The 26,004-nt window shown below is 42.5% G+C and overlaps 1 protein-coding gene across 10 annotated transcripts in view; it reads left to right on the top strand.

Moving 5' to 3' along the window:
- The window catches only part of LOC110535100 (patatin-like phospholipase domain-containing protein 7), a 29,476-nt gene extending 3,834 nt beyond the window's left edge, over positions 1-25,642 (top strand). For 4 of the 10 annotated variants that reach the window (XM_090191059.1, XM_090191058.1, XM_090191062.1 and 1 more), the window contains 31 exons: positions 81-154; positions 407-504; positions 642-782; positions 1,165-1,324; positions 1,570-1,650; positions 1,939-2,067; positions 2,410-2,490; positions 3,042-3,216; positions 3,618-3,710; positions 3,801-3,904; positions 4,232-4,390; positions 4,657-4,734; positions 5,008-5,213; positions 5,368-5,499; positions 5,896-6,019; positions 6,218-6,407; positions 6,541-6,690; positions 6,824-6,887; positions 7,003-7,171; positions 8,587-8,769; positions 9,220-9,338; positions 9,904-10,060; positions 10,264-10,380; positions 21,940-22,009; positions 22,362-22,478; positions 22,648-22,796; positions 23,078-23,230; positions 23,429-23,545; positions 24,307-24,391; positions 24,474-24,628; positions 24,881-25,642. In XM_090191059.1, coding sequence (XP_090047185.1) covers positions 81-154; positions 407-504; positions 642-782; positions 1,165-1,324; positions 1,570-1,650; positions 1,939-2,067; positions 2,410-2,490; positions 3,042-3,216; positions 3,618-3,710; positions 3,801-3,904; positions 4,232-4,390; positions 4,657-4,734; positions 5,008-5,213; positions 5,368-5,499; positions 5,896-6,019; positions 6,218-6,407; positions 6,541-6,690; positions 6,824-6,887; positions 7,003-7,171; positions 8,587-8,769; positions 9,220-9,338; positions 9,904-10,060; positions 10,264-10,380; positions 21,940-22,009; positions 22,362-22,478; positions 22,648-22,796; positions 23,078-23,230; positions 23,429-23,545; positions 24,307-24,391; positions 24,474-24,628; positions 24,881-24,961 — 3,911 coding nt within the window. In that variant the 3' untranslated portion in view covers positions 24,962-25,642. Of the gene's footprint in view, positions 1-80; positions 155-406; positions 505-641; positions 783-1,164; positions 1,325-1,569; positions 1,651-1,938; positions 2,068-2,409; positions 2,491-3,041; positions 3,217-3,617; positions 3,711-3,800; positions 3,905-4,231; positions 4,391-4,656; positions 4,735-5,007; positions 5,214-5,367; positions 5,500-5,895; positions 6,020-6,217; positions 6,408-6,540; positions 6,691-6,823; positions 6,888-7,002; positions 7,172-8,586; positions 8,770-9,159; positions 9,339-9,903; positions 10,061-10,263; positions 10,381-21,939; positions 22,010-22,361; positions 22,479-22,647; positions 22,797-23,077; positions 23,231-23,428; positions 23,546-24,306; positions 24,392-24,473; positions 24,629-24,880 lie in introns of all 10 variants that reach the window. The other 6 variants (XM_036936197.2, XM_036936196.2, XM_090191061.1 and 3 more) reach the window with 2 other exon arrangements.
- The last annotated feature ends 362 nt before the right edge of the window (positions 25,643-26,004 follow it).

The following is a 26,004-nucleotide window of genomic DNA, read 5'->3' as shown; positions in this document are numbered from 1 at the left end:
CCCCCAAAAAACTGTAGATTAGCTCTAAAAGCCATTTAGGCCTAATATGTTCATGGCATGTTTCTGTATGTGTTTTCCAGAGGAGGAGCAGCCTCACTATCGCTTCAGGAAAAGAGACAAAGTTATGTTTTATGGCAGAAAGATCATGAGAAAGGTCAGTCCCTCGCATATTTTGTCTAGTGTGTCTCCCATAACTGTTTGGCGTTATTGTCAGTATAAATAGCACATAGAGATACAGTAGATTGTCCGATTGTTAGGCTCCACTGTAGCCTGGTCAAGCGGACTGAGCACTGCGCTCTGGTTTCATTTGACTTCACTTGTCAGAATGTGAGCTACTGCGAGATCAGGCTGGTTCCACAGAGTATATTTAAATAAAAATATGTCTCCCTGTTTTTCTCCATACCAGGTGCAGACCTTGTCCTCTACCTCAACCCCTATCTCTACCTCAGGGTCCCAGAAGCAGCGAATCAGGAAGAGAACTAAAGTCCTGTCTATAGCACGAAAGTGAGTCATGACTACATTGTGTATTCAGATGATACCTGAAGTGATAACCTCTCCTTTCCTGATGGTGAACAATTTGACCAAGTTTTGTTAGGATGAGTTTGAACACCACGCACTAAGGCTAACACTCTGTGTCCCAGAATCCTGCGCATTAGGAAGGAGCCTCCCACCCTGGTGGCTAAGGAGCCCCCTCCCTCTCTTCTGGAGGCTGACCTCACAGAGTTTGACGTGCAGAACTCCCACCTGCCCTCTGAGGTGCTCTACATGCTCAAGAATGTCAGGTAAGGGAACCGCAAACATACGTCTACACCTAGACCAGGGATACTCAAATCTGGACCTTGAGTCCAGTTACACTGATAATTCTCATTCTTGCACTTTAATCCAGGCCGTCATTGTAAATAAGAATTTGTTCTTCATTGACTCGCCTGGATAATTATTATAATTTTTTAAAAAAATGGTTAAACAACAACAAACCCAGGACACCTGGTGAGTTCAATTAACTACCAGATAAAAAATAAAACCAGAAGTGTACCTAGACTCAAGGTCCAGATTTGAGTATCCCTCACATAAATTATGGGTTCTCATGTTGTAAGGTGTTGCATTACCAACAGTTGTGTTAGCAAAGCCTGTGAGTGATAACCCCTGTGTAATCCATCTCACCAGGGTCCTGGGCCACTTTGAGAAGCCTCTGTTCCTGGAGCTGTGTCGTCACATGGTGTTTGTGCAGCTCCATGAGATGGAGCCTCTCTTCCGTCCCGGGGACATCGACGACAGCATCTACGTGGTGCAAGATGGCCGTCTGGAGCTCTGCATACATGAGAGTGTAAGGTCTCCACATGCTATATCTATCTGGTGCTGGAGACAATGTTATTTCACCTCAATGAATAGGAAAATGCCGAAGGTATTTGCAGTGATTGAAAGGAAATTGTATTTAATCTATGACAAACATTTCGCCCCAAGGTCATGAGGTGAAGTGATCTCCGACATTACGATGCGTTTACAACTACATGTATTATGAATGTCAAATTTGACAGTCAAATGCAAATGAAATGTATTTTGTTGTTATAGGATGGGACAGATGTGGTTGTGAAGGAGGTGTTGCCAGGAGACAGTGTCCACAGTCTGCTCAGTATCCTGGATGTCATCACTGTATGTTACGCTTTCCACTCTGTCATTTACCCTTTGACTCAACTAGCGCATTTTTAAATACCCGCTCCACTCTGATAAGTACTGAAGACACAGGAGGCTGGTGAGGGGCAAACGACTCATAGTAATGGCTGGAATGGAAAACCATGTGCTTGATGTATTTTATACCATTCCATTTATTCCATTCCAGCCATTACAAGGAGCCCGTCCTCTGGTTTAAAGTGACACCAGCCACCACTGAACTAAGCTAGAATGAATTCCTCTCGTCCTCTACCACCTTATGCATCCCAGGGTCACTCAGCCCCCTACAAGACTGTATCTGCCAGAGCTGCAGCCCCTTCTACCATACTGCGTCTTCCAGCTGCTGCCTTCCAGTGTGTGTTTGAGAAATACCCAGAGACTCTGGTCCGCGTTATCCAGGTACTGTTACTATCATTGACAGACTGTCCTAGGCTGCGTCCCAAATGGCACTCTATTCCCTGTATAGTGCACTACTTTTGACCAGGGCCCAACTGATTCAATGCCATTTGGGATGTGGTCTGTAGATAGGGAAATCAGCGATTATATAATCTCACTCAAATACTGGAGATTACTCCCCTGACTGGTTTGTATGCAACTGAAACATTATTTTGTAGCTACACAGCTAACCACAAGATACAAAATGGCTGAGTATTTATTATTTTCAGGGACACAGCCTGGCTGTACTCTGTTCTGCTCTCCTAAAACAGTGGGTCCGTTGTTACTTTTTGTTGTCCTTTCTAGATCATCATGGTGCGCCTGCAGAGAGTGACCTTCCTAGCCCTTCACAACTACCTAGGTCTCACCACCGAGCTCTTCAATGCGGTATGAGACATGCGCACATGCACGCACGCACGCACGCACGCACGCACGCACGCACACACACACACACACACACACACACACACACACACACACACACAGACCTCAATAATGAAAGATGATCCATGACTGGGTAATCTCATGGGCAGACAACGTAAACATAAATCGTATCGTAGATCTGACAGACACAGACACTGTATCTATACTATGGCTGCCGATAGCTAACGAGCAGCAATAGGTCTGGTGCTTGGGTTTTTCGATACTTGTTATTTGGACAAATTATGTTTTGGCATATTTTGAATTCTCAGAAGGGGACGGGACATTCAGCCCATAGACTTTCCCATAACTTGCAAAGAGAGAGGGTTGAGCGCCTCGTTCCAGTTCCGCTCCTCATTCTAGCATCTCTTAATCTCTTCTTTTAACATGTATGGACCCAGCAGCTGACCAATTACTCAAGACTTTAGTTCTGAGTTAACCTGAGATTAATGACTGGGTATTTAATCTTTGAAGGGAATGCACAAACCTGATGGTTCTCTGTGTGTGTTGTGTTTCAGGAGAGCCAGGCAGTCCCCTTGGTGGCAGTGCACAGTGTGATAGGTGAGGCCAACCCTAACAGGGGTCTACACAGACAGCACTCCCGGTCTGAAGAGGCTGGGCCTGAGAGAGGGGGTTCTCATAGACAGGCTCAGTCTGAAGAGTCTTGCCATGAGAAGGGGCCCAGTGACACAGGTCAGTTATTATGGGATGGTCATCTCACTGGTCAATCTCAGCATCATTGCATTGAATGATCATTTATCCTTTTGGTTTTGCATAGGGTTCCATAATTCAGGTCACTTTCTCCCCAAAAAACAAATCCCAGTTGAAAGATTCCTGAAATCAGGAGGGTATAAGCAGAAAATCCGGGAATCCTCCAACTCGGGTTTCTGGGAAAACGTGGCAATTTTGGGAAAGCTACTGGAAATGTGAAACTCTAGTCTGGATTATGTCTGGATTACATTTGGAACACTTTATCATGTAAAGATTGATCCAAATGGATGAATGTGGAGGCAGTTATGTTATGTCACTATGAACAATGGTGGCTTTCTGGAAACACATACTCATGGTGTTGCTGTATGGTTGTGGTGTTTCAGAGAATGGGGAGAGGAAGTCCTGTCTTTTACATAGCAGCCCCACCACTAAAGGAAAGAGGTCTCGCTCTCAGTCCACTCCTGTGGCAGTGTCAAGTAAGCATCCATTACCTCATGCACACACACACACCTGTACTGTACAAGCCCTGCTCCGTGTGTCTGAATGCTCTCTCCTCACACTCTCAGGTGTCACGTCTGCTGACCTCAACATGACGTATCAGCGAGCCAGAATACGAGAAGCAGCAGCTAAAGCAGAGACACCACCAGCAAGTCCCCAGGTCCCTCACAAGGTATATGGTCCACTGGAATCTTAATGGACACCTCTCACTATGTAGTAACAAAAAAGTTATAAAGATACATGGAAAATCAGAATGGCTTTTCTCTCTCTCTCTCTCTCTCTCTCTCTCTCTCTCTCTCCCCCTTCTCTTCTCTCCCCCTTCTCTCTCTCTCTTCTCTCACTCTCTACCCCTTCTCTCTCTCTCTCTCTCTCTCTCTACCCCTTCTCTCTCTCTCTCTATCCCTTCTCTCTCTCTCTACCCCTTCTCTCTCTCTCTCTACCCCTTCTCTCTCTCTCTCTCTCTCTCTCTCTCTCTCTCTCTCTTTCTCTCCTTCATCAGTCCATTCTGAAGAAGAGTGTGACTATGCTGCATACTCCCTCTGCTGTGTATCACTACCGTGAGGCTGGAGAAAGTCAGTCAGCCCACATCCACCACAGCAAGATCAACACCATCTTCCAGGCTGCCAAGAAGGACCTGCAGCGTCTCATACAATTACAGGTACTGCATGGCTCCCTCTGGGTCTCAGTATACACTCTAACTCTGGCCCCGGAGAGACACACCATGTGCAGGCTTTTGTTCCAGTCCAGCATTAACACCTGATTCAACTATTTACAGTCCCGATTGAAGACTGTTATTGCTTGATCAGTAGCTGGGCTGGAACAGAAGCCGGGACACACACTGCGTCCCTCCAGAGACTTTGGACATTCCTGCCATAGAGCCAATGTGTATTTTCTGACCCTCTCTTCTCTGCCTCTCTCTGTCAGGACCTCAGTCTGTTGGAGGGCAGAGTGACTCTGCGTCAGGTCAAAGCTGGCTGTGTGGTGAACAGCCAGGGGGACCAGGTCAGTCTATCTGTCTGCATGCTGGTGGTGGTCCATAGCCCTGAGGCTAGAGCTCAGCTCACTACAACGTTTACTTCTTCTCTCTCAGTAGCACTGGCAGAAACAGTCGTCCGTTTGTCTCTGCATGTTATAAGTGGTTTATTTATGCGTTTCAAGTAGCACCCTATTCCTTATATAGTGCACTGATTTTGACCAGGGCCCATAGGGAATAGGGAGCCATTAGGACGCACCCATTGACATTATGTACATCTGTGTCTCTGTTCCCTCTGGCAGGATGTGAGTGTGCAGTTTGTGATCTCGGGGGCGCTCCATGTGTACCAGAGGACGATCGACCGTGAGGAGGACACCCTGCTGTTTCTCACCCACCCGGGGGAGATGGTGGGTCATCTGGCCGTGCTGACCGGTGAACCCCTCATCTTCAGCGTCCGAGCACACAGGGACTGCACCTTCCTGTCTATCTCTAAAGCTGCCTTCTATGAGTATGTATCCCCAGTGCACAGACACTCTCTGTCAATGTCTGATGGCAGTGTTGTCACTGTAATTGTCATCTTTGTCCCAGAGTCCCACCTGTTGGTGTGCATGTTTTTGTGCACAGTAGTTGCTATCTGAACATGCGAATGTGTGTCTATGTAGGATCATGCGCGAGGAGCCCAGGGTGGTGCTGAATGTGGCTCACACCGTGGTGAAGAGAGTATCCTCCTTCGTCAGGCAGATAGACTTTGCTCTTGACTGGATGGCTCTGGAGGCCGGCCGCGCTGTCTACAGGTACCTGCTGAATACCATCAAAGTACATACTGTACTAAGATGTAAGATCTTAATTTGAGCCGGTCTACAGCAAGAAGATAATCCTGCACCAACAGGAAATGTGAATTATTATGTTGATTATAATTAATGGAATTATTTTAGGGGATAATACGTTTTTTTTGTAAGGGAAAATCAAGTCTGACATTTCAAAGTGGAATTACATACTTCAGAAGACTTTTAAAACCTCAAATATAAGTTATTCTGCAACAGTGTGATCAAATTAAGATCCTACATCTGAACAGAACACTAGAATGGACATTGGCATCGTAGCCACATGACATAATGGCTCTCTCTGCTGAATGGACTCATGTCCTCTATCTGTTCCTCTGTCTCACCTCTATACCCACCCGTTCCTAGGCAGGGAGACAAGTCAGACAGCACCTTCATCGTCCTCAGTGGCCGCCTACGTTCTGTCATTGCAAAGGATGATGGGAAGAAGGCGTTGACTGGGGAGTATGGTCGCGGTGACCTCATTGGGGTGGTGAGAGTGTTGTAGAATCCCATATTATTTATGGGTTATGTATTTACCTCTAGCTTGGTCCCAGATCTTTTTGTGCTATCATGTCCATTTATTGTCACCCATTGTCATAGCATCTGGGACAGGACTAATTTAACTCGACATTTCAGAGATAGAACCCTTTATTTACTGTTGTTCATAAAACTTGTGTGGTGTCATCAGGTGGAGGCCCTGACCCATATGAACCGAGCCACTACAGTACACGCAGTCAGGGACTCTGAGCTAGCCAAGCTGCCTGAAGGGGCCCTCAGCTCCATCAAGAGGAGGTATCCACAGGTAGTGACCAGACTCATCCATCTGCTGGGTCAGAAAATCCTGGGGAATATGCAGCAGGTTAACGGACCCTTGGCAGGTTAGTGTACATTCAAAACATGTGTGTGCCATGGGGAATGTGTGTCTGTGTGTGTGTTGTTCTTGTATTTTGTCTGTGTTAACCACCCATGATGTCTCCCCCATGCTACTGTGTTCCTTCCCCCTGTATGTAGCTAGTGGCCTGTTCCTACACACCCCCAGCAGTAAGTGGGATTCAGGGAACCCTGCCTCTAACCTGTCCACTGTGACCATCCTGCCTGTATCATTGGAGGTACCTTTAACAGCCTTCACACTGGAGCTGCAACATGCACTCAGTGCCATTGGTATGTACCACGCTAGTACTCCTCCAGTTCCACCAATCCCAGTGACTCAAACAGCTTTCCCAATGTGGGACAATAAAGTGAACTACTGGTCAACATTCAGTATGTACCATTTTTATTTATGTTGGTCCTTTAGGTCCAACCTTACTATTGACCAGTGACATCATCAAACAGAGACTGGGTGCTGCCGCACTTGACAGGTAGAAATAATGTCAGGCATGCACTCGCTTATCTGCTTTAGCACATTAGTGTCAAGATCAGTTCATTGTCATAGTTGATAAAAACACAAACACATTTCACCTCTCTCCTCTATAGTGTGCATGAGTACCGTCTGTCCAGTTGGCTGGGGCAGCAGGAGGACATCCACCGCATCGTTCTCTACCAATCAGACGATACCCTAACCCCCTGGACCCAGCGCTGCATCCGCCAGGCCGACTGCATCATCATTGTGGGACTAGGAGAGGCTGAGCCCACTGTGGGCGAGGTACAAAACGCACAGCCTTAAAACAAAAAATGTCTTTAACCTTTATTTAACTGGGAAGTCCCATTCAGAAGACCTCTTTTACAAGAGGAACCTGAAGAAGGGCAGCTGAATAGAGAATCAACATATAAAACCTTATCTGCCTAATTGGAATTAGCATAGTCAAGGGACTATGAAAGCAATATCTTATCAAGTGGAATTACTGGTAAAGAGTAATGAGTGTGTTTGTGTGTGTGTGGATTAGTGAAGTGTAAAGGGATTCTTAATTAGCTTTGTTAGGTTTAACCCCTATTAAAGTAAGTCTGTTAATTAGGGGTTGAATGACTGATGCTCTAGCTTAATGAGGAAGGAGATTTACAAAGCTTGTCTCTTTTACCCTTTAGAGAAAGACTTTACGGTATGTTGCCTGTAAAATAAAAAATCTGGCAATATTTTTTAGAACCCAATTCATACAGTCCCATTTTTACCACATTCTTGCCAGGATAAGCCTTTATGTCTCCTGTGCACATGCCGGCATGTGAGTATGAGTAGACGTGAGCCGATGTGGTCAGACATCTATTTTAATAAATCAACTGAATATACACCATCGAAAGAAATCCATTATTCATTTGTTTTAAGAAACATTCAAAGAATAATTAAATACATTTTGAAAATAACAGAATGGCGTATTTTGAGCTTAATTATGTTACGGTTCTGTGCAGCCATGCCGGCATCATCCAAATGAAATCATGTTATATTGTTCATTTAAACAGACAAAACACACCTACCCTGATTAGTCAACACCCATATATTTTATAGTAAGAATATAATGGAATATAACGGAATAAAATACAAATAATATTTTTTCCACACACAACTGTCATTAAAAAAAAGGTGATATATTGAAACAGCCCAAGGCAAGCTCATGATTTTTAAAATCCACGTTTCTTTCTCTTTTCTACCCTCACTCTGCTTTGTTAAGGAGCAGGCATACGGTCTTACATTGAGTCTCTTCATCATGATACCCATAGGAAAGGCTTTTGGACTATTTCATTCTCTGCTGTCTGATTGCTATGAAGGGATAATATTGATGGGCACCCAATCCCTCTTATACAGTGTACTTCTTATAAAGCTACTACCGAATGTTTGAACACATATGGATCTGGTCCAATAGTTTATTATTACATGATGGATAGGACATCGTGTGAGATGCAGCTTGTGACAGAAGACTTTAGAGTTTCACAGCTATTTGTATTTCCAGATTACATTTCCACCCAGCTGTCAGTGACATCATGCCTTGGGGATGTGTTCCAGATGGCTCTGGGGCTCTGGTCCAAAGTAATGGCCTATATAGGAAATAGGGTGCCATTTGGAAAACAACCTTAACTCCACTGTGGATATGACCCTGTTGTCCCTGTGCTTTGGCCTCTGTCTCCTAGTTGGAGCGGATGCTGGAGGGCAGTGCTGTGCGGGCACAGAAGCAGCTGGTTCTGCTGCACAGGGAGGATGGTCCCCCGCCCCAGGGCACTGTTGACTGGCTCAACATGAGGAGCTGGATCTCCAAACACCTGCATCTCTCCTGTCCACACAGGGTCTTCTCCAAGAGGAGCCTGCCTAAACTGGTACCTTATATATATATATACACAGACACACACACAGACACACACACACACACACAGACAGGCACAGAGACACACAGGCAGGCACAGGCAACGCAAGCACACGCACACACACTTTTCCAAGAGCAGCGTGTCCAGGCTGGTACACACACACCTCAGCCAGAATAATCCCAGCTCCTCTCACTAGGGAATATTCAACCTACTTCTTGGTCTTGGTTCACTCTGCTTCACTGCTCACATGATGTAGGTCTCAGAAAGAAGCCTTTAAAGGACAGCCTTGACCTAGTCTGCTTCCCAAATGGCACCCTGTTTCCTATATAGAGTACTACATAGCACTCAAAAGTAGTGTACTAGGGAATAGGGTGCCAATTGGGATGAATCACTAGTTTGCAGACTCTTTCCCTCTACCCCTGGTCTTGTGTTCCTGTTGTGGTCCTGTGTGGTCATCCTCAGAGAGAGATGTACGAGCGTGCTTTCCAGAAGCCTCCGGACCGCCACTCTGACTTCAGCCGTCTGGCCAGAGTACTGACAGGCAACACCATCGCCCTGGTGCTAGGGGGAGGGGGTGCTAGGTACTACTACTCTCTCTTTACCTCACACTCCAGTGTAACATGCTCATGAACATGCAGCACCATCAGTAGGACTTTTGAAGCTGATTAGATATGTAGTCTGCAGTAGTCATATTATGATTTCTATGCTGCAGATTGTTACAACTCTGCAATTATATAAAGACCATTATTTTGTGATTTTAGTCCCATGTAATGGTTTTTCCACGTTTTTGCCTAACTTTACATTTGTAGTATAGTGTTCTTAGTGTCTGTTTGCTCTGCATTACTCTCTCCTCTGTCTACCTTGCTGTGTTTCTGTGAGGCCTGTCTTTTGATGATGGCCTTTCTGTCTGTCTTGTCTACTCTCTGCTTCTCTTTCCTTTCTGCTCTGGCATGTCCAGGAGCTGGGTCAAGGTGGGTACTACTCACTCTAGTCCCCTAAATACTGCTCTACTTGAATGTCCACTAAAGGCTTCTTAGGCTGAACATCCCCTTTCCCCTGCTTTTCCTCACACACTGACTGTGCTTATTGTACAGTGTCATTTTTTAAAATCTGTAACCTAACCGTGGTCTGTGTTCCTCTATCCAGGGGCTGTTCTCAAGTTGGCATCCTGCGGGCGATCAATGAGGCAGGAATCCCTGTGGACATGGTGGGTGGAACCTCCATCGGCTCCCTGATGGGGGCGCTGTACGCTGAGGAGAAGAGCAGCAGCCGTATGAGGGTTCGCGCTCGCGAGTGGGCCATGGTGAGTAGGTACAGGACCACAATGAAAATAAGTCGGTAGACTTTGTTTAGCATTTTTGAGGATTTGTTATGTATGTATTGTTGTACTCCAGTGGCTGAGACAACTCTATATTTTAAATATGTCAAATAAAATTCAAGGAACTGGGTTAAATGCATTAGAGAAGTTTACTGTAATATGTATCTCTCTCCCCTCTCCATCCCTAGAACACGGGGTCCATCTTCAAGAATGTGTTCGACCTGACGTACCCTGTGACCTCGATGTTCTCTGGGGCTTCCTTCAACAACAGCATAAGCTCTGTCTTTAAGGACAAACAGATTGAGGTGAGACTGAGTAGGTTATACTGTAGTCCACTCCCAATGACAGGATTCCATTTCTAATAGTGACTGGTTAAAGAATAAGCCCCGTGCTGGATTATTTTGTGGTTTATATGACCACATGTCCCGAATTGTGCGTGACAGTCCTGAATTTTGGCCCTTTGTCCCGCAACCAAACAATCATGTCCTGCATTTTATCAACAAATTCAAACATCACTAATTTAGAAAAAAAGGTTGATTTGTCCTGTATTTCAGTCAGACATTCCAACTTGTCTCTTGCATTCACATTGCACGTATGAAAAGATATACAGTTCCTTCAGAAAGTATTCATAGCCCTTGACGTATTCCACATTTTGTTGTGTTACAGCCTGAATTCAAAATTGATTCAAACATTTGTTGTGTTACAGCCTGAATTCAAAATTGATCTACACATAATACACATAATGACAAAGTGAAAACATGTTTTTAGGTATTTTTGCAAATGTGTTAAATGAAATACAGAAGTATCTAATTGACATAAGTATTCACACCCCTGAGTCAATACATGTTAGAATCACCTTTGGCAGTGGTTACAGCTGGGTAAGTCTCTAAGAGCTTTGCATACCTGGATTCTACAATATTTGCACATTATTCTTAAAAAAGTATTCATGGGGATCATGTGACCAATGAAGAGATGGCTGCATGAACTAAGAGCTCCGCACAAGTAGTTTCCAATTCCTAATCTTACCTCCACTCCAAGTTCAAACTCATTTAGCTTTAGTCAAAAAGTAATGGCGGCTACAAAAGGCGACACTACAGGTGACATTTTTACCCGGCCTCGAGCATTAGCGATGGAAAAAGCCTCCAAGAAGCAGCTTCAGGAAAAGCTAGCACCATTAGCCAGGAGCAAGAGGGACCCCCCCCCCCCCGAGGCCCAATGAATGCCAACCTCGCACTCTGTCGAAGACATTCTTTCTGAGCTGAGATCCCAGCGTACAGAACTCAACATTAGATTAGATGCCATTAACTCTCAGCTCAGTGCGTTAGGGGGGGAAAGGTGGCAATCCTGGAAAATGCTTTGCCTGACATCAACAACAAGATGTCCAGGCGCCCTGTGTTAATGGTTGAGGCAGAGGGGTGAATCCTATCCATGGACAGACGCCATGGAAACAATAGCATATGCTAAAAAGAAAATAGAACATCTGGAAGAGAAAACAGAGGACCTGGAAAACAGGGGGCGAAGGAATAATTGTGTTCTATTAAATCTGGGCTAAAAAGAAGAGGGAAACATGCCACTGATCCGCTACCTGCAAGACAAACTTCCCGGGTGGCTCCACATGTCCACCGACAGGCCCATAGAACTCAAGAGAGCTCAACGAGCACTGAGGCCCCCACCAGCAGCCAGACAACCACCATACGTTTCCTGAGATTCACAGACAAGGAACTAGTCCTACAGGCGGCGAAAATCAACACCATTACAGTGGGAAATGCCAAACTCACTTTACACCAGAACCTGTCAGCTGGAATGCGCCGAGAGTTTGACAAGGTGAAGAAATATTCCATTGATCGAGGCATCTTTAGGGGATTCAAATACCCAAACGAGCTCAGGATTCTTCACCAAGGAGCCCTGCGACACTTCAAAACTGCCGAAGAGGCAAAGCGTTTTTTGAAAGACAATCCTGGTCAATGAGAAATGGACCAATGACTAAATGCGATTACTGTTATTACTAAAGGAGGTAAGACAACATATAGCCAACATCCAAAGACCCACCCGCCCCGCTAAATGTCATTATAGCCGTCTAATCTAAATTTATTTTCCTTTAGCTGAGAGGGGTAGGCTCTATAGCCTAACCTAGGCCTACTAATGTTTCAGCCTACTTTTATTTCCATCTTTTTGTTGATATTATTACTGTGGTTCCCTATGTCCCCTGGGGAAGGTATATGTAGGCTGGGCTATTGATTTTATTTTCTCCCTCTTTTAATGTGGTCATTTACTCATCTACTCAATGCGGGGCGGAGAGTATGAGGCATTTCTTTGGTGGGGAGGGGGAGACGTTGTCATTTACTCAATGCGGGGCGGAGAGGATGAGGCATTTATTTGGTGGGGAGGGGGAGACGTTGTCATTTACTCAATGTGGGGCGGAGAGGATGAGGCATTTCTTTGGTGGGGAGGGGGAGACGTTGTCATTTACTCAATGCGGGGCGGAGAGGATGAGGCATTTCTTTGGTGGGGAGGGGGAGACGTATCCCAAAGAGTTTCATAAATTCAGCCACGTGTACAATCAGACCCCATAGCACTTTCAGATCACACCTTTGTCCACCTCCGCTTTGACCTCTGCAAAAACGTCCTGAGGTCAAAGAGCTGGAAATTCAACACCTCCATGTTATCAAACGAAGCGTTCCATACATTGGTAACTACATGGATAGACAACTACACACAAGACAACAAAGATTCTCCTGTTTCTCCGGCCACAATGTGGGACGCTGCTAAAGCCACACTAAGAGGTCATCTAATTGCATATGCTTCCTCTAAGAAAAAAGCAATGGAAGCACACAGGCTAGATCTTGAGAGGGAGCTGGGATGCTGTGAAGAAGCACATAAACAATCCCCAGACAGCACCTCCTGGAGTCAACTTAAAGCAGCCAAAGCCAAATTGAATTTGGACTATACTCGGGAGATAAAAAAAATATTTTTTACTAAACAGAAATACCATGAGTATAGCAATAGGCCGAGTAGATTGCTTGCTTACCAATTTAAAAAAGAGCAGTCAGAGCGTACAATCATGGCTATCCGAATAGCAGAGGACGAGGTCACATATGACCCAAAAAAGATACATTTAACTTTTCATGATATTTACTGCAAACGATATACCTCCGAGAGAAAACACACGGAGGCAGAACTCCACTCCTTCCTAGAGGGACTCTTGCTACCTAAATTATCAGAGACCGACCAAGGAGATCTCAACTCCCCCTTCACTCCTGAGGAGGCCCTGGAGGCAATTACCTCCATGCCACCTAATAAGCCCAGATGTATTGCCCAGAGAGTTCTACAAAGCTTTACCAGACTCAATGCACACAGCTCGCATTACAGTGTTGCTCAAAAAAGACAAGGACCCTCTATCCTGCTCGTCCTTCCGGACCGTAAGCTTGTTGGATTTCGACTACAAAATAATTACCAAATTGCTCGCCAAAAGACTAAACACTCTTCTTCCCAAAATAATAAAAGCAGACCAAACTGGATTTATTAGAGACAGATACTCTTCTGATAACATTCACCGTCTTTTTGATAATATTTATCAAGTAAACGCACAGAAGACCCCTGTCCTGCTGGCTTCACTGGATGCTGAGAAGGTGTTCCACACCCCTGTCCTGCTGGCTTCCCTGGATGCTGAGAAGGTGTTCCACACCCCTGTCCTGCTGTCTTCACTGGATGCTGAGAAGGTGTTCCACACCCCTGTCCTGCTGGCTTCACTGGATGCTGAGAAGGTGTTCCACACCCTTGTCCTGCTGGCTTCACTGGATGCTGAGAAGGTGTTCCACACCCCTGTCCTGCTGTCTTCACTGGATGCTGAGAAGGTGTTCCACACCCCTGTCCTGCTGTCTTCACTGGATGCTGAGAAGGTGTTCCACACCCCTGTCCTGCTGTCTTCACTGGATGCTGATAAGGTGTTTGACAGGATGGAGTGGAGCTTTCTGTTCTCAGTCTTAGAAAAGTTCAATATGGGCCCAAACTTTATTAAATGGATCAAATCACTATACTCTCATCCAAATGCCATGGTGACTACTAACGGACTGAACTCTGACAGATTCCCTTTGGGACGGGGCACAAGACAAGGGTGCTCGCTGTCCCCCCTGCTCTACTTGTTGGGGGCGGAACCTCTGGCAGAGTTGATAAGGAGCAATCCAAGTATTATGGATGTTTCTGCAGGTGGCCTGCAGCACAAGATTTCGCTCTACAAGGATGATGTCTTGCTCTACATATCCAACCCTGAGAAATTCCTCCCTCCCATTTTAGACACAATTGCTCAGTATGGCAAGTTTTCAGGATATAAGATCAATTTTAACAAATCCACTGTCTGCCCTCTCAATATTACACTCACCAGCTCTATGAAGACACTATGTCTATTCCAATGGAAGACACAGGGGTTTCAATACCTTGGGATCTTCAGAACACCAGATCTGAATGGCCTTTTCAAGGAAAATTATCTTCCACTCCTGGATCGAATCAAGAACTATCTCCAAACCTGGATCTCCCTCCCAATTAGCTTAGTAGGAAGAATTTATGTAATCCGTATGAACATCCTCCCTAGACTGAACTATTTATTTCAGATGCTCCCATGCTATCTCCCAGTTTCCTTTTTCAAAACAACTAACCATAGCATCACCAAATGTATATGGGGCAATAAAAAACCTAGGATCATGTTCTCCACTCTATTGTAACCTGAATCTAAGGGTGGTCTTGCCCTTCCTTCCCTTCAATTGTACTACTGGTCTGCCCAAATCCGCAACATTCTAACATGGATCACAAACAGACAAGAGTCAACGTGGATTCAGATAGAAGCCCAATCATGTGGTTCATTGCCCCTAAGGTCAATTATCTTCATTAATAACTTTAGTGAAGTGGGCAACATAGCCAAAACCTTTGTGATTTACAGCACCCTACTAGCTAGCGTGGAGGGACTGTAAGAAATTCCTGGGCATTTCCTCCCAAATATGTTCTCACTCGCCTATAGTAGGCAACCCAGACTTGCCAAAAGCCCCGAGTGATGCCAACTTTAATCTTTGGCATACTCTAGGAATCAGGACCTTTTCAGACCTATTTCATCAGAAAACCACTACACTGAAATCCTTCCAAGAGCTCTGCAGTGAATTCAATGTGCCAAGATCCCTTTTTTTTATATCTTCAAATTAGACATGTCATTTCCTCATTTACTTCCAAGAGGAGGTTTAGAACTCAGCTGAATGAAGTTGAAACCCTTCTTGTCACAGAACAATCCATTAAAGGCAAAATCTCTTATATCTATAGACTCCTTTCTGAGAAAGGAGGCTCCTCCTTTACTCCTTTGAAAATAATCTGGGTAAAGGACCTTGGTCTGACTATCAGTGATGAGTTATAGGCGGAGGTTTGCGACAGGATATACTGCTCCTCTACTAATGTAAAAATGAAAGAATCTAATTACAAATGTTTGTACAAATTTTATTACACTCCAATGAGACTCCATAGAATGAAAACAGACATTTCTCCTAACTGTAAAAGATGTACCTCTGAAAGTGGAACCTGTATGCATGTATTTTGGAGCTGTAGAGAGATTGCCAGATTTTGGAAATCTATACATACTGTTGCACAGAAAATACTAGATGGATAGTTTGATATGACCCCGTGTATCTATCTTCTTAATGCCCAACAGGACTTTGTTCTTGATCATGACAGAGAAAATTTCCCTATGACTATTACATACTTTGCTAAGAAATGTATTATTCTATTGTGGGCCTTTAGTACATCTCCTACATTTAAAATGTGGATTGACCAGATTGTTGACTTTCTCCCAATTGAAAAGCTCACTTATGACCTCCACAAGAGACAGCCCAAGATTGATAGACTCTGGTCTCCACTACTCAACTATATTTCAAATTGGACAGAGTGAATGGGGTGATTAGGGAAATGAGCAGATACATGTTGTGTAAGGTGCTGTAAAATCTAAAAACAAATTATTTGCTCGTCGTCTCCGCTAAGGCTAGAAATAGCTAATAAGAACCTTGATAGTGCTGCTGCAAGTTTTATAAATATTTCTTTTTTAATAATTATTCTTTGTATATATATATATATATATATATATATATATATATATATATATATATATATATTTATTATTATTATTATTATTATTATTATATATATTTTTAAAGTCTGTCACATCTGTGAATGTGGAATGTGTTTTGTTGGTTGATTGAAAAATAAGAAAACTTAATAAAACTTTAAATTGAAAAAAAAAAGTATTCATGTTCTGTCAAGTTGGTCATTGCTAGACAGCCATTTTCAAGTCCTGCCGTAGATTCTCAAGCAGACTTATGTCAAAACTGTAACTAGGCCACTCGGGAACATTCAGTGTTATCTCGGTAAGAAACTCCAGTGCATATTTGGCCTTGTCTTTAGGTTATTGTCCTGCTGAAAGTGGATTTGTCTCCCAGTGTCTTTTGGAAACAAAACTGAACCAGGTTTTCCTCTAGGATTTTGCCTGTGCTTAGCTCTATTTCATTTATTTATTTATCCGTATATTATCTAAAAACTCCATAGTTCTTGCCGATGACAAGCATACCCATAACATGATGCAGCCACCACCATGCTTGAAAATATGAAGAGTGGTACTTAGTGATGTGCTGTGTTGGAATTGCCCCAAACATAACACTTTGTATTCAGGTCATAAAGTTAAATTATTTGCCACATTTTTTAAAATTTTACTTTAGTGTCTTATTGCCAACAGGTGCATGTTTTTGGCATATTTGTATTCTATACAGGCTTCCTTCTTTTTACTCTGTCATTTAGGTTAGTATTGTGAAGTAATTACAATGGTGTTGATCCATCTTCAGTTTTCACCTATCACAGCCATTGAACTCTGTAACTATTTTAATGTCAACATTGGCCTCATGGGGAAATCCCTAAGCAATTTTATTCCTCTCCGGCAATTGAGTTATTGATACACCATCCAAAGTGTAATTAATAACTTCACCATGTTCAAAGGGATATTCAATGTCTGCTTCTTTTGTTGCATGGGCGCTATACCATATGTACCGTATACCGGGGTATTTAGAAATAGCCACGGGATGGTTTTTCAATACTATCAATACTGTTTAAACTATTTCTTTGAAGTTTTTCAATAAATTGTTATATTTGTAAATACCTGCAGTCAACTTGTGCAATACGTTAGGAGATAAAGCAGATCGCATTCTTCATTTTACCTGTCACATTCTTTTACATTATGAAGCTTACTGTAGTTCCCCAGAGCTTAGATAGTTTGTTTATAAATAGTACAATGGGAGAAAGTGGGAGCAGGTGAGTTCAGCTGTGTATTGACAGCGGTCACATTTTATATTGAAAGTCAAGTGTTTTTTTGCTTCAATAGAGTGATCAGGGACATGCAACTATAGTTTTCCTTCAAAGAAAACACATTAGTGCAACACATTTGGCCAAAAATAGCTTAATCTTCAACAGATGACAAGTAAAATGAGCTTACAATGAAAAAGCAAGGTCTTTTTTGTGAAAAGAGAGTCTGAGTCTGATGCTGACCAGAAATTCCAATAAGAAGCATTTTAGATCTGTTTTTACAAAACACAGCAAGATATTTCCTATTCTTTATTTTTTTCTTGCGTGAAAAACACAGAATTGTGTGTTAACGCGACCCCTTAACTTGACTTGCTAGTTATCTAATTAAACAGCTGAATTAATAAAGTTACAGAGCATCATATTGTGTTGACTTCTTAAACACTGCAGAAAGCTAAATCCCTTGAAACCATCTAATCCTCCTCCACCCTCTCAGGGTTGGCCGTATCAGGCTCTGCACACTCCTGGATTGCATCCTACCTGGCAGGTCGTTCCTACCAGGTGGCGTGGAGAGGATCTGTGTCTGCACCACATGCTCTCACTACTGGTGTCCCCCAAGGCTCGATTGTAGGCCCTCTGCTATTTTCTTTTTACACCAAGTCACTTGGCTCCGTCATATCCTCACATGGTTTCACCTATCATTGCTATGCGGACAACACTCAACTTCTCTTCTCTTTCCCCCCTTCTGACACCAAGGTGGCAGATATCTCAGTTTTAGGGCTGACCCTATTTAGTTGAGTGGTTGATTGTTTGGTCAATAGGCTTGTGGTCGACTGAGATTTCTTTAGTTGAGCAGTCGCAAATAAAAAAATGTAATCATGGCACACGAGACACCTGCCTGATTCGTGCCCATCTCAGTGGACTGTCTAATCCATTGCGGAGGCCATGGGGATGGCAAAGTCCATCACTCTAAGACAGGCATTGGCAAAGTAAGGCATGCATATGCTGCCAGGGTATTTGCCTCTGCACACCAAGACATTTTATAAAATTGAGAAAATAAGTGAAATTGCATTTGTTTCAATTGCATTGGTTCTCCATTAATGGCTACTACTTTGGACATGACACCGTTTGTGAGAGAGAGTATTCCTTAAGCCTACGGTATGTGTGAAGATAATGTCTCTTGGGTATAATTTTCAAATGTTGAGTCAAGGAAGGCTTAGATGCACAAGGCACATCTCTCTCCAGAATGCACTCTTACCGCCAATTTGTGTGCATTCCTTGTTTCATAACTTCATTGTGTGAACTGTTTTCCCTGTGATTATTAGTTTGATTGTCTATCAATTCACCATTTCATATGTCGTGATGTGACTATCATTAATGTGATGGTTATTTAACTCATTAGCAATCTTGGGGCACCACGGAAGTTTGTTTAATGAGTTACCAATTCCCGAATTAACTGAAGAATATATCTGAATATCGTTATCATACCAGTCATCCCTCAATCATTTATTACCTCATATCAGTCTCATTCTGAACGTCATTGATTTCAAATCTGCACGAACACAAGTCTAAATGATGACTCAAAGATACACAAATTTGCTTAATTATATATTTATTCACTAACTTTTTATGGCTGCAGGGGCAGTACTGAGTAGCTTGGATGAAAGGTGCCCATATCAAACAGCCTGCTCCTCAAGTCATAGTTGCTAATATTTGCATATTTATAGTAGTATTGGATAGAAAACACTCTGAATTTTCCAAAACTGTTCGAATTATGTCTGTGAGTATAACATAACTCATATACCAGGCAAAAAACTGAGAAATTCCACTTCCTGTTTTCTTTTTCTGGAGATTTTCAACCAAGGTCTCATTGAAATTACAGCGAGATATGGATGAGTTTTCACTTCCTACACATTCCACTAGATGTCAGCAGTCAATAGAACTTTGTCTGATGACTAATGTGAAGGGGGGTCGATTGACACAGAAAATAGTCACCACAGCCATGAGTGGACCATGTTTTCACCAGGCGCGTTCACAGGGGAAGGACTTGCGTTCCATCGCTCATCTGAAGAAATTCTAATTCTCCGGTTGGAACGTTATTCAAGATATATGTAAACAACATTCTAAAGACTGATTCAGTACATCGTTTGAAATGTTTCTACTGACTGTTACGGAACTTTTGGACATTTCGTCACGTTATAGTGAATGCGCTTTGTGACTTTGGAGTTGTTTACCAAATGCGCTAACCAAAGTAGCTAATTGGACATAAATAACAGACATTTTCGAACAAATCAAGCATTTATTGTAGACCTGGGATTTCTAGGACTGCATTCTGATGAAGTTTATCATGTATTTTCTGGTTTCTGTTGACTCCAACATGGAGGCTACTGTTCTGAGCGGCGTCTCAGATTATTGCATGGTTTGCTTTTTCCGTAAACTTTTTTTGAAATCTGACACAGCGGTTGCATTAAGGATAGGTTTATCTATAATTCCATGTGTATAACTTGTATTATCATCTACATTAATGATGAGTATTTCTGTTGAAACGATGTGGCTATGCAAAATCACTTGATGTTTTTGGAACTAGTGAACTAGCCAATGTAAACTCAGATTTTTTTATATAAATATGAACTTTATCAAACAAAACATGCATGTATTGTGTAACATGAAGTCCTATGAGTGTCATCTGATGAAGATAATTAAAGGTTAGGGATTCATTTTATCTTTATTTCAGCTTTTTGTGAAGGCTATATTTCGCTGGAAAATGGCTGTGCTTATTGTGGTTTGGTGGAGACCTAACATAATCGTTTGTAGTGCTTTCGCTGAAAAGCCTATTTGAAATAGGACACTTTGGTGGGACAGCCCCAAAACATCACTGCTCTAGAGGAGATCTGCATGGAGGAATGGGCCTAAATACCAGCAACAGTGTGTGAAAACCTTGTGAAGACTTACAGAAAACGTTTGACCTCTGTCATTGCCAACAAAGGGATATAACAAATATAACAAAGTATTGAGATAAACTTTTGTTATTTTTTAACCTTTATTTAACCAGGCAAGTCAGTTAAGAACAAATTCTTATTTTCAATGACAGCCTAGGAACAGTGGGTTAACTGCCTGAGGCAGAACGACAGATTTGTACCTTGTCAGCTCGGGGGTTTGAACTTGCAACCTTCCGGTTACTAGTCCAACGCTCTAACCACTAGGCTACTATTGACCAAATACTTATTTGAGAGCCAGAAATCTTGCTTGTTTGTAGGTAACCAAATACTTATTTTCCACCATAATTTGCAAATAAATTCATTAAAAATCCTACAATGTGATTTTCTGGATTTTTGCACCTAATGTTGTCTGTCATAGTTGAAGTGTACCTATGATGAAAATGACAGGATTCTCTCATCTTTTTAATTGGGAGAACTTGCACAATTGGTGGCTGACTAAATACTTTTTTGCCCCACTGTATATCAGGATTTTCTACCTGAAATGTTTTTATTGGTTGGCTTTATGTAGGCAATTTTTATCTAGTTGGCAAGAGAACAAAACATGTTATTATAATTGATCGGTAGAAATTGTAAATTGGCACTCCACATGGAAAGGTTTGCTGACCATAGGTGTAGTCTATTACCGGCAACTTCGAGAGCATAATGGCAGAATCTGCAAAGGCCAACAGGAGCAGGAGGAAGGGGCGGGTCGGGAACAGGTTTTTTTTCTTCTGGTTAGGCTATCTTGATCTCTGGCTCCTTCTTGAGTCATATGTGTCTTAATTATTTATTCAAACAGTGCGCTTAAAGCATCAGACAAGCTCACTGCATTGTTGGTATGTCTACAGTGCATTCAAAAAGTATTCAGACCCCATGACTTTTTCCATAAATTGTTACGTTACAGCCTTATTCTAAAATTGATTAAATGTTTTTTTCCCTCATCAATCAACACACAATATCCCATTCCCCCTTTAACAAACCATCTCCTTTTTTTCTGCCATTTTTAACCGACTCAAGCTCACCCTCTTCCTCTCTGTCTCTCTGAGACCTCCTCTGCCTCTATTCCTCCTCCGTATTCCAAGTATACATCTACTTATGATTATACTACACTTCTCCTGACATACATCTTGTTCTTGCCTTCTCAAGGGACGCCATTTAAACGGCTGTCACAATCTCTGTACAATCTGCACGAACCCCTTGGGATGTAGCACTCAACAGTGCATCCCACTTGTAAAGCAGCTGTTTCGCCTTGATGTTCTTATTTATCAATAGCTACCGCAACACTTCCATTTCGACAGTTGCTATCCATTGGAGCGCTGCGATTAGATTCTGGGGCGGGGCTTAACGAAGGGTCAATTGGAGGCTGCATTTTATGCATTTCTATAATGATATTCAATAGGCTACATCTGTCGGTACAAACTTAGGATGTCAGTTACATGTTTATTGTGCTCTTACCCTATTCAAATTTACATAAGGTCAAACAAGATAAGGTGAAATCCTCTGTGTGGTGGTTTTAGATGATCCTCTCTTAATTTCCCTTTCCCCCTCTTGCTCCTCCTACTGTCCTAGGACCTGTGGATCCCTTACTTCAACGTCACAACGGATATCACTGCTTCATCCATGAGGGTTCACACTGATGGTCTGTCTGGCTTTACTCTCTGTCTATGTCCATATATAGTGTCCAGGGCCTTAGGGTTCTGGTTAAAAGTAGTTCACTATCAAATCACATTTTATTTGTCACATGCGCCGAATACAACAACCTTACCGTAAAATGCTTACTTACAAGCCCTTAACCAATAATGCAGTTCTAAGAAAATAGAGTTAAGAAAAGATTTACTAAATAAACTAAAGTATAGTGGATAGGATATCATTTGATGCGTGCCCTGGTAAAAGTAGTGCACTATATAGGGAATAGGGTGCCATTTGGGACACATGATCTAGCTCTTTGACTCTCTTGAAGTATTAAACCTCAGCATTCCCTCCACTTGTAGGTTCCCTATGGAGGTATGTGCGTGCCAGCATGTCACTGTCTGGGTACATGCCTCCCCTCTGTGACCCCAAAGACGGACACTTACTCATGGACGGTGGCTACATCAATAACCTACCTGGTCAGTTTTCATATGACCATGTCTCAAATGACTATAAAACATGAAATTAAGTCAGCATACTTGTAATACTGAACAAGTTAGAGACATTAACTTGCATGTGATGTACAGTACACAGTAGATGCCATGGTTATTAGTCAGTCTTTACCTCTGTCTCGCTCTCTGTCTATAGCTGACGTAGCTCGCTCCATGGGGGCCAAAGTAGTGATTGCCATCGACGTGGGCAGCCAGGACGAGACTAACCTCACCAACTATGGCGACTCGCTGTCTGGCTGGTGGCTGCTATGGAAACGCTTCAATCCCCTGTCAGAGAAAGTCCAGGTGAGTAAGAGGGCTGCTAGAAAACCCAGGATACTTCAGGGTTATTTAGTTGACAATGAGTAAGCTCTCGGTTGTTGATCACAACAGATCTATGAGGACGGTTTTGAATGCTCCATCTCCTGTTTACCAGGTATTAGTCCGTTTTTGGACATTTTTCTGGGTAAGCCCTGTAATTGGATTCCTGTCATTGTTTGGACACCCCTGCTACTTTACTTTGTTTGCGTAAGCGTGGATGTCTACCTGCACTCCCATGTATTTGTGTGCTCTAATTCACTATAAAGGTCCTGAACATGGCTGAGATCCAGACCAGGTTGGCCTATGTCTGCTGCGTTCGTCAGCTGGAATTGGTTAAAGACAGCGAGTACTGCGAGTGCATCCGTCCGCCCATCGATCACTATGGCACCTTGGAGTTTGGCAAGTTTGACGAGATCGCTGTGAGTAGCCCTCTGTTTCTCACTGGCGGCATCCCAAATGGCACCCTATTCCCTATATATATATTATGGGCTCTGGCTTTTGACCAGAGCCCATAAAGTAGTGCACTATGTAGAGAATAGGGTGCCATTTGGGACATAAACACCTTAGATGTGTCATCATGATCTCACCTAATCCCCCTTTCTCTGTCTCTGTCTCAGGAGGTGGGCTTCCAGCATGGTAAGACAGTGTTTGACATGTGGAGTCGTAGTGGAGTTGTGGATAAGATGATGAAAGACAGACATCAAGAGGAATTTCACAAGACCAAGAGCTGCAATGTGAGTTAGCAAGTTACACAGACAGCTTCCTAACTGCACCACACCTAGTTTCTATTTCAGATGTGTTGCACCAGCTCTTCCAACCCTTACTCCGACCTTTGTGCACCTCTGGCTCATGTTGGGTTTTGATATGGTTTTTACTGTCATTTCTGACTGATTGCTTCCAACGCTCGCTGTTAGGAACCAGTTATGAACTAATTTACAGTAGCAATGGTCATCAAAATTGTTAAAAGATTTTGAAAACAATTCTAATAAATGCAACAGTTGGACAATGGATGTAGATTCTCCAAACTTTTTGAATTTTTATAATCCATCAGATACTGACAAACATTGTACTGGCAGACAAATAATTCATAGAGTTCAGGGATTTTGGTGGGAATTCAGGTATTACATTTGTCAAATTTCACTTTTTTAAATTTTAAATATTGTGTGTTAAAATAAAGAAAATGATATGTATCTAATTTGCATAAATACACAAGCTGTATTTACACATATTAATACATTAACATAAAGAGGTGGAACAGGGCTGCAACCATCATATCACTATAATCGTTGCTAATTTACAGTCGCCAATAAATGTTCCTTTGGACTTTGTTGACTTAGCCTAGGTCCCAGCCTGTTTCTGCTCTCTTGCCAATTCCCTATTGAATTGTCATACCAATTGTTTGCCGTGACAAGGAGTTGGCAAGATGGCAGAAACAGATTTGATACCAGGCTATTATTGACTGCCTTTTGTGATCCTCGGTCTGTGTCTCTCTCAGGTGGTCACATGTCCCAATGCCTCCTTCACTGACCTGGCAGAGATTGTCTCTCGAATTGAGCCTGTCAAACCAGTCCTGGTGGAAGGTGAGAGGGACGGACACACACACACACACACACCCCTACGGTACCTTTCTGATTCCTGTGTTTTTCGCTCTCCGTCCTTCAGAGTTATCAGACGATTACCAGACGGACTATGATGATTACCAGACGGACTATGATGAGGAGGCCAGAGAAAGTGCTCTCTCCGACTTTGACATGTCTAATCCCAACAGTGGAGTGGAACACACAGAGGGGGAGGAGACTGCAGACACTACTGACACAGTATGTACAAGTTTGAGTTCCAATTGGTCCCCTATTCCCATTCGGAATGCACACGCAGACCCACTGAAGAAGGATCCAGTATTACCTTTACTAAAGTTATGCTAACTACTAAATAAACAAAGAACCAAGGAATTCTCAAGAAGAAAATAATAAAGTCAAGAGATCAGTTTTACAAAAGCATTGTTTAATCTCCTACAACTACTCACCTCTTTTCATTCTGTTTCATGTTCTCTCTCCATCTTCCTATCGCAGGATGAAGAGATTCAGATCAGGGTCCGACATCACCTAACCAAACGGCCACCAAACCGCTCAGACAGTGTTGATGATGCATAACATCCATCATATTCATGATGTACTATTGACAGTGGTCTTCAATGCCAGTCTAGACATTAGTATTATGTTAGGATGTTTATCATTTTTCAGCTGTTATGTTAAGGTTAGGTTGTATTATAATCAAGGTCATAACATTTACATTTCATTCTTAATACTTTTGGTTACATGAAACTATATGAAGAGATGTTTTACAAAGCAATGTTTTACTCTTCTTTTATTTGCTGCCATGTGTGCCTTTCACATTCATGGTTGTAACAGAACAGCTCCTTTCTGATTCGATTGATAGTGATTTATTGTAGCCAGTACCAATAATGAATTAATGGAGCTGGAAGCCTGACCTGGGGGCAACTATGATAAAGGAAATATTCAATCTTATTAGATTGGGTTGCAAAACAATCATACCATTCTTCTAGTATTAACATTATACATGGTATTGTTGTTTTAGAGTGAATGTATTACTTTAATTATGTAGAATATGTATTGTTATTTACATTGTTAGAAAGGACACTGTTGAGTGCCATATTATCAGGGATTTGTGTGTGATACCTAACGGTATATGTATTTATTTCTCCTTCCCTTTCTTTAGATTACTTTTCCTTAGCAGAGTAGAACATTTTACTCAGGGTTATGGAACATCTGTAGTACACTACTAAGAATAAAAGGTGGAAGTGTAGCAGAAAATAGATCATACTTTGATATGATTTTGCAAACACTATGGTTTTGTCCTTTATGATTTGAAAACTGATGATTTAACCCATAAGAGTCTAAGCCCAGTCTAAGCCGGGGAGGTTGTACTAAGCTATATGGAATTGTTTTAATGAGGTCATACCATCATTTAGATATTTGATTTGGAATTATAAGACGCCTTGAAGTATAAAAAAATAATTGTGGGGCTTACTGCCATTAGCCCATATAAACACATTGAATAACATATTCACTACATGGAACAGATAGTACCGCAAAAAATGAAAAGGAAGTTTGTTCTGAAGTGTCTGTCCGATATCCGAGAGATACAGTATAAAAAATATGTAAAAAAAAAAAAA

Source organism: Oncorhynchus mykiss, chromosome 11, assembly GCF_057628025.1.
Source record: "Oncorhynchus mykiss isolate SJ-2025 chromosome 11, ASM5762802v1, whole genome shotgun sequence".
NCBI classification, from domain to species: Eukaryota; Metazoa; Chordata; class Actinopteri; order Salmoniformes; family Salmonidae; genus Oncorhynchus; species Oncorhynchus mykiss.
This window is presented reverse-complemented; position numbering and strand designations above follow the sequence as displayed.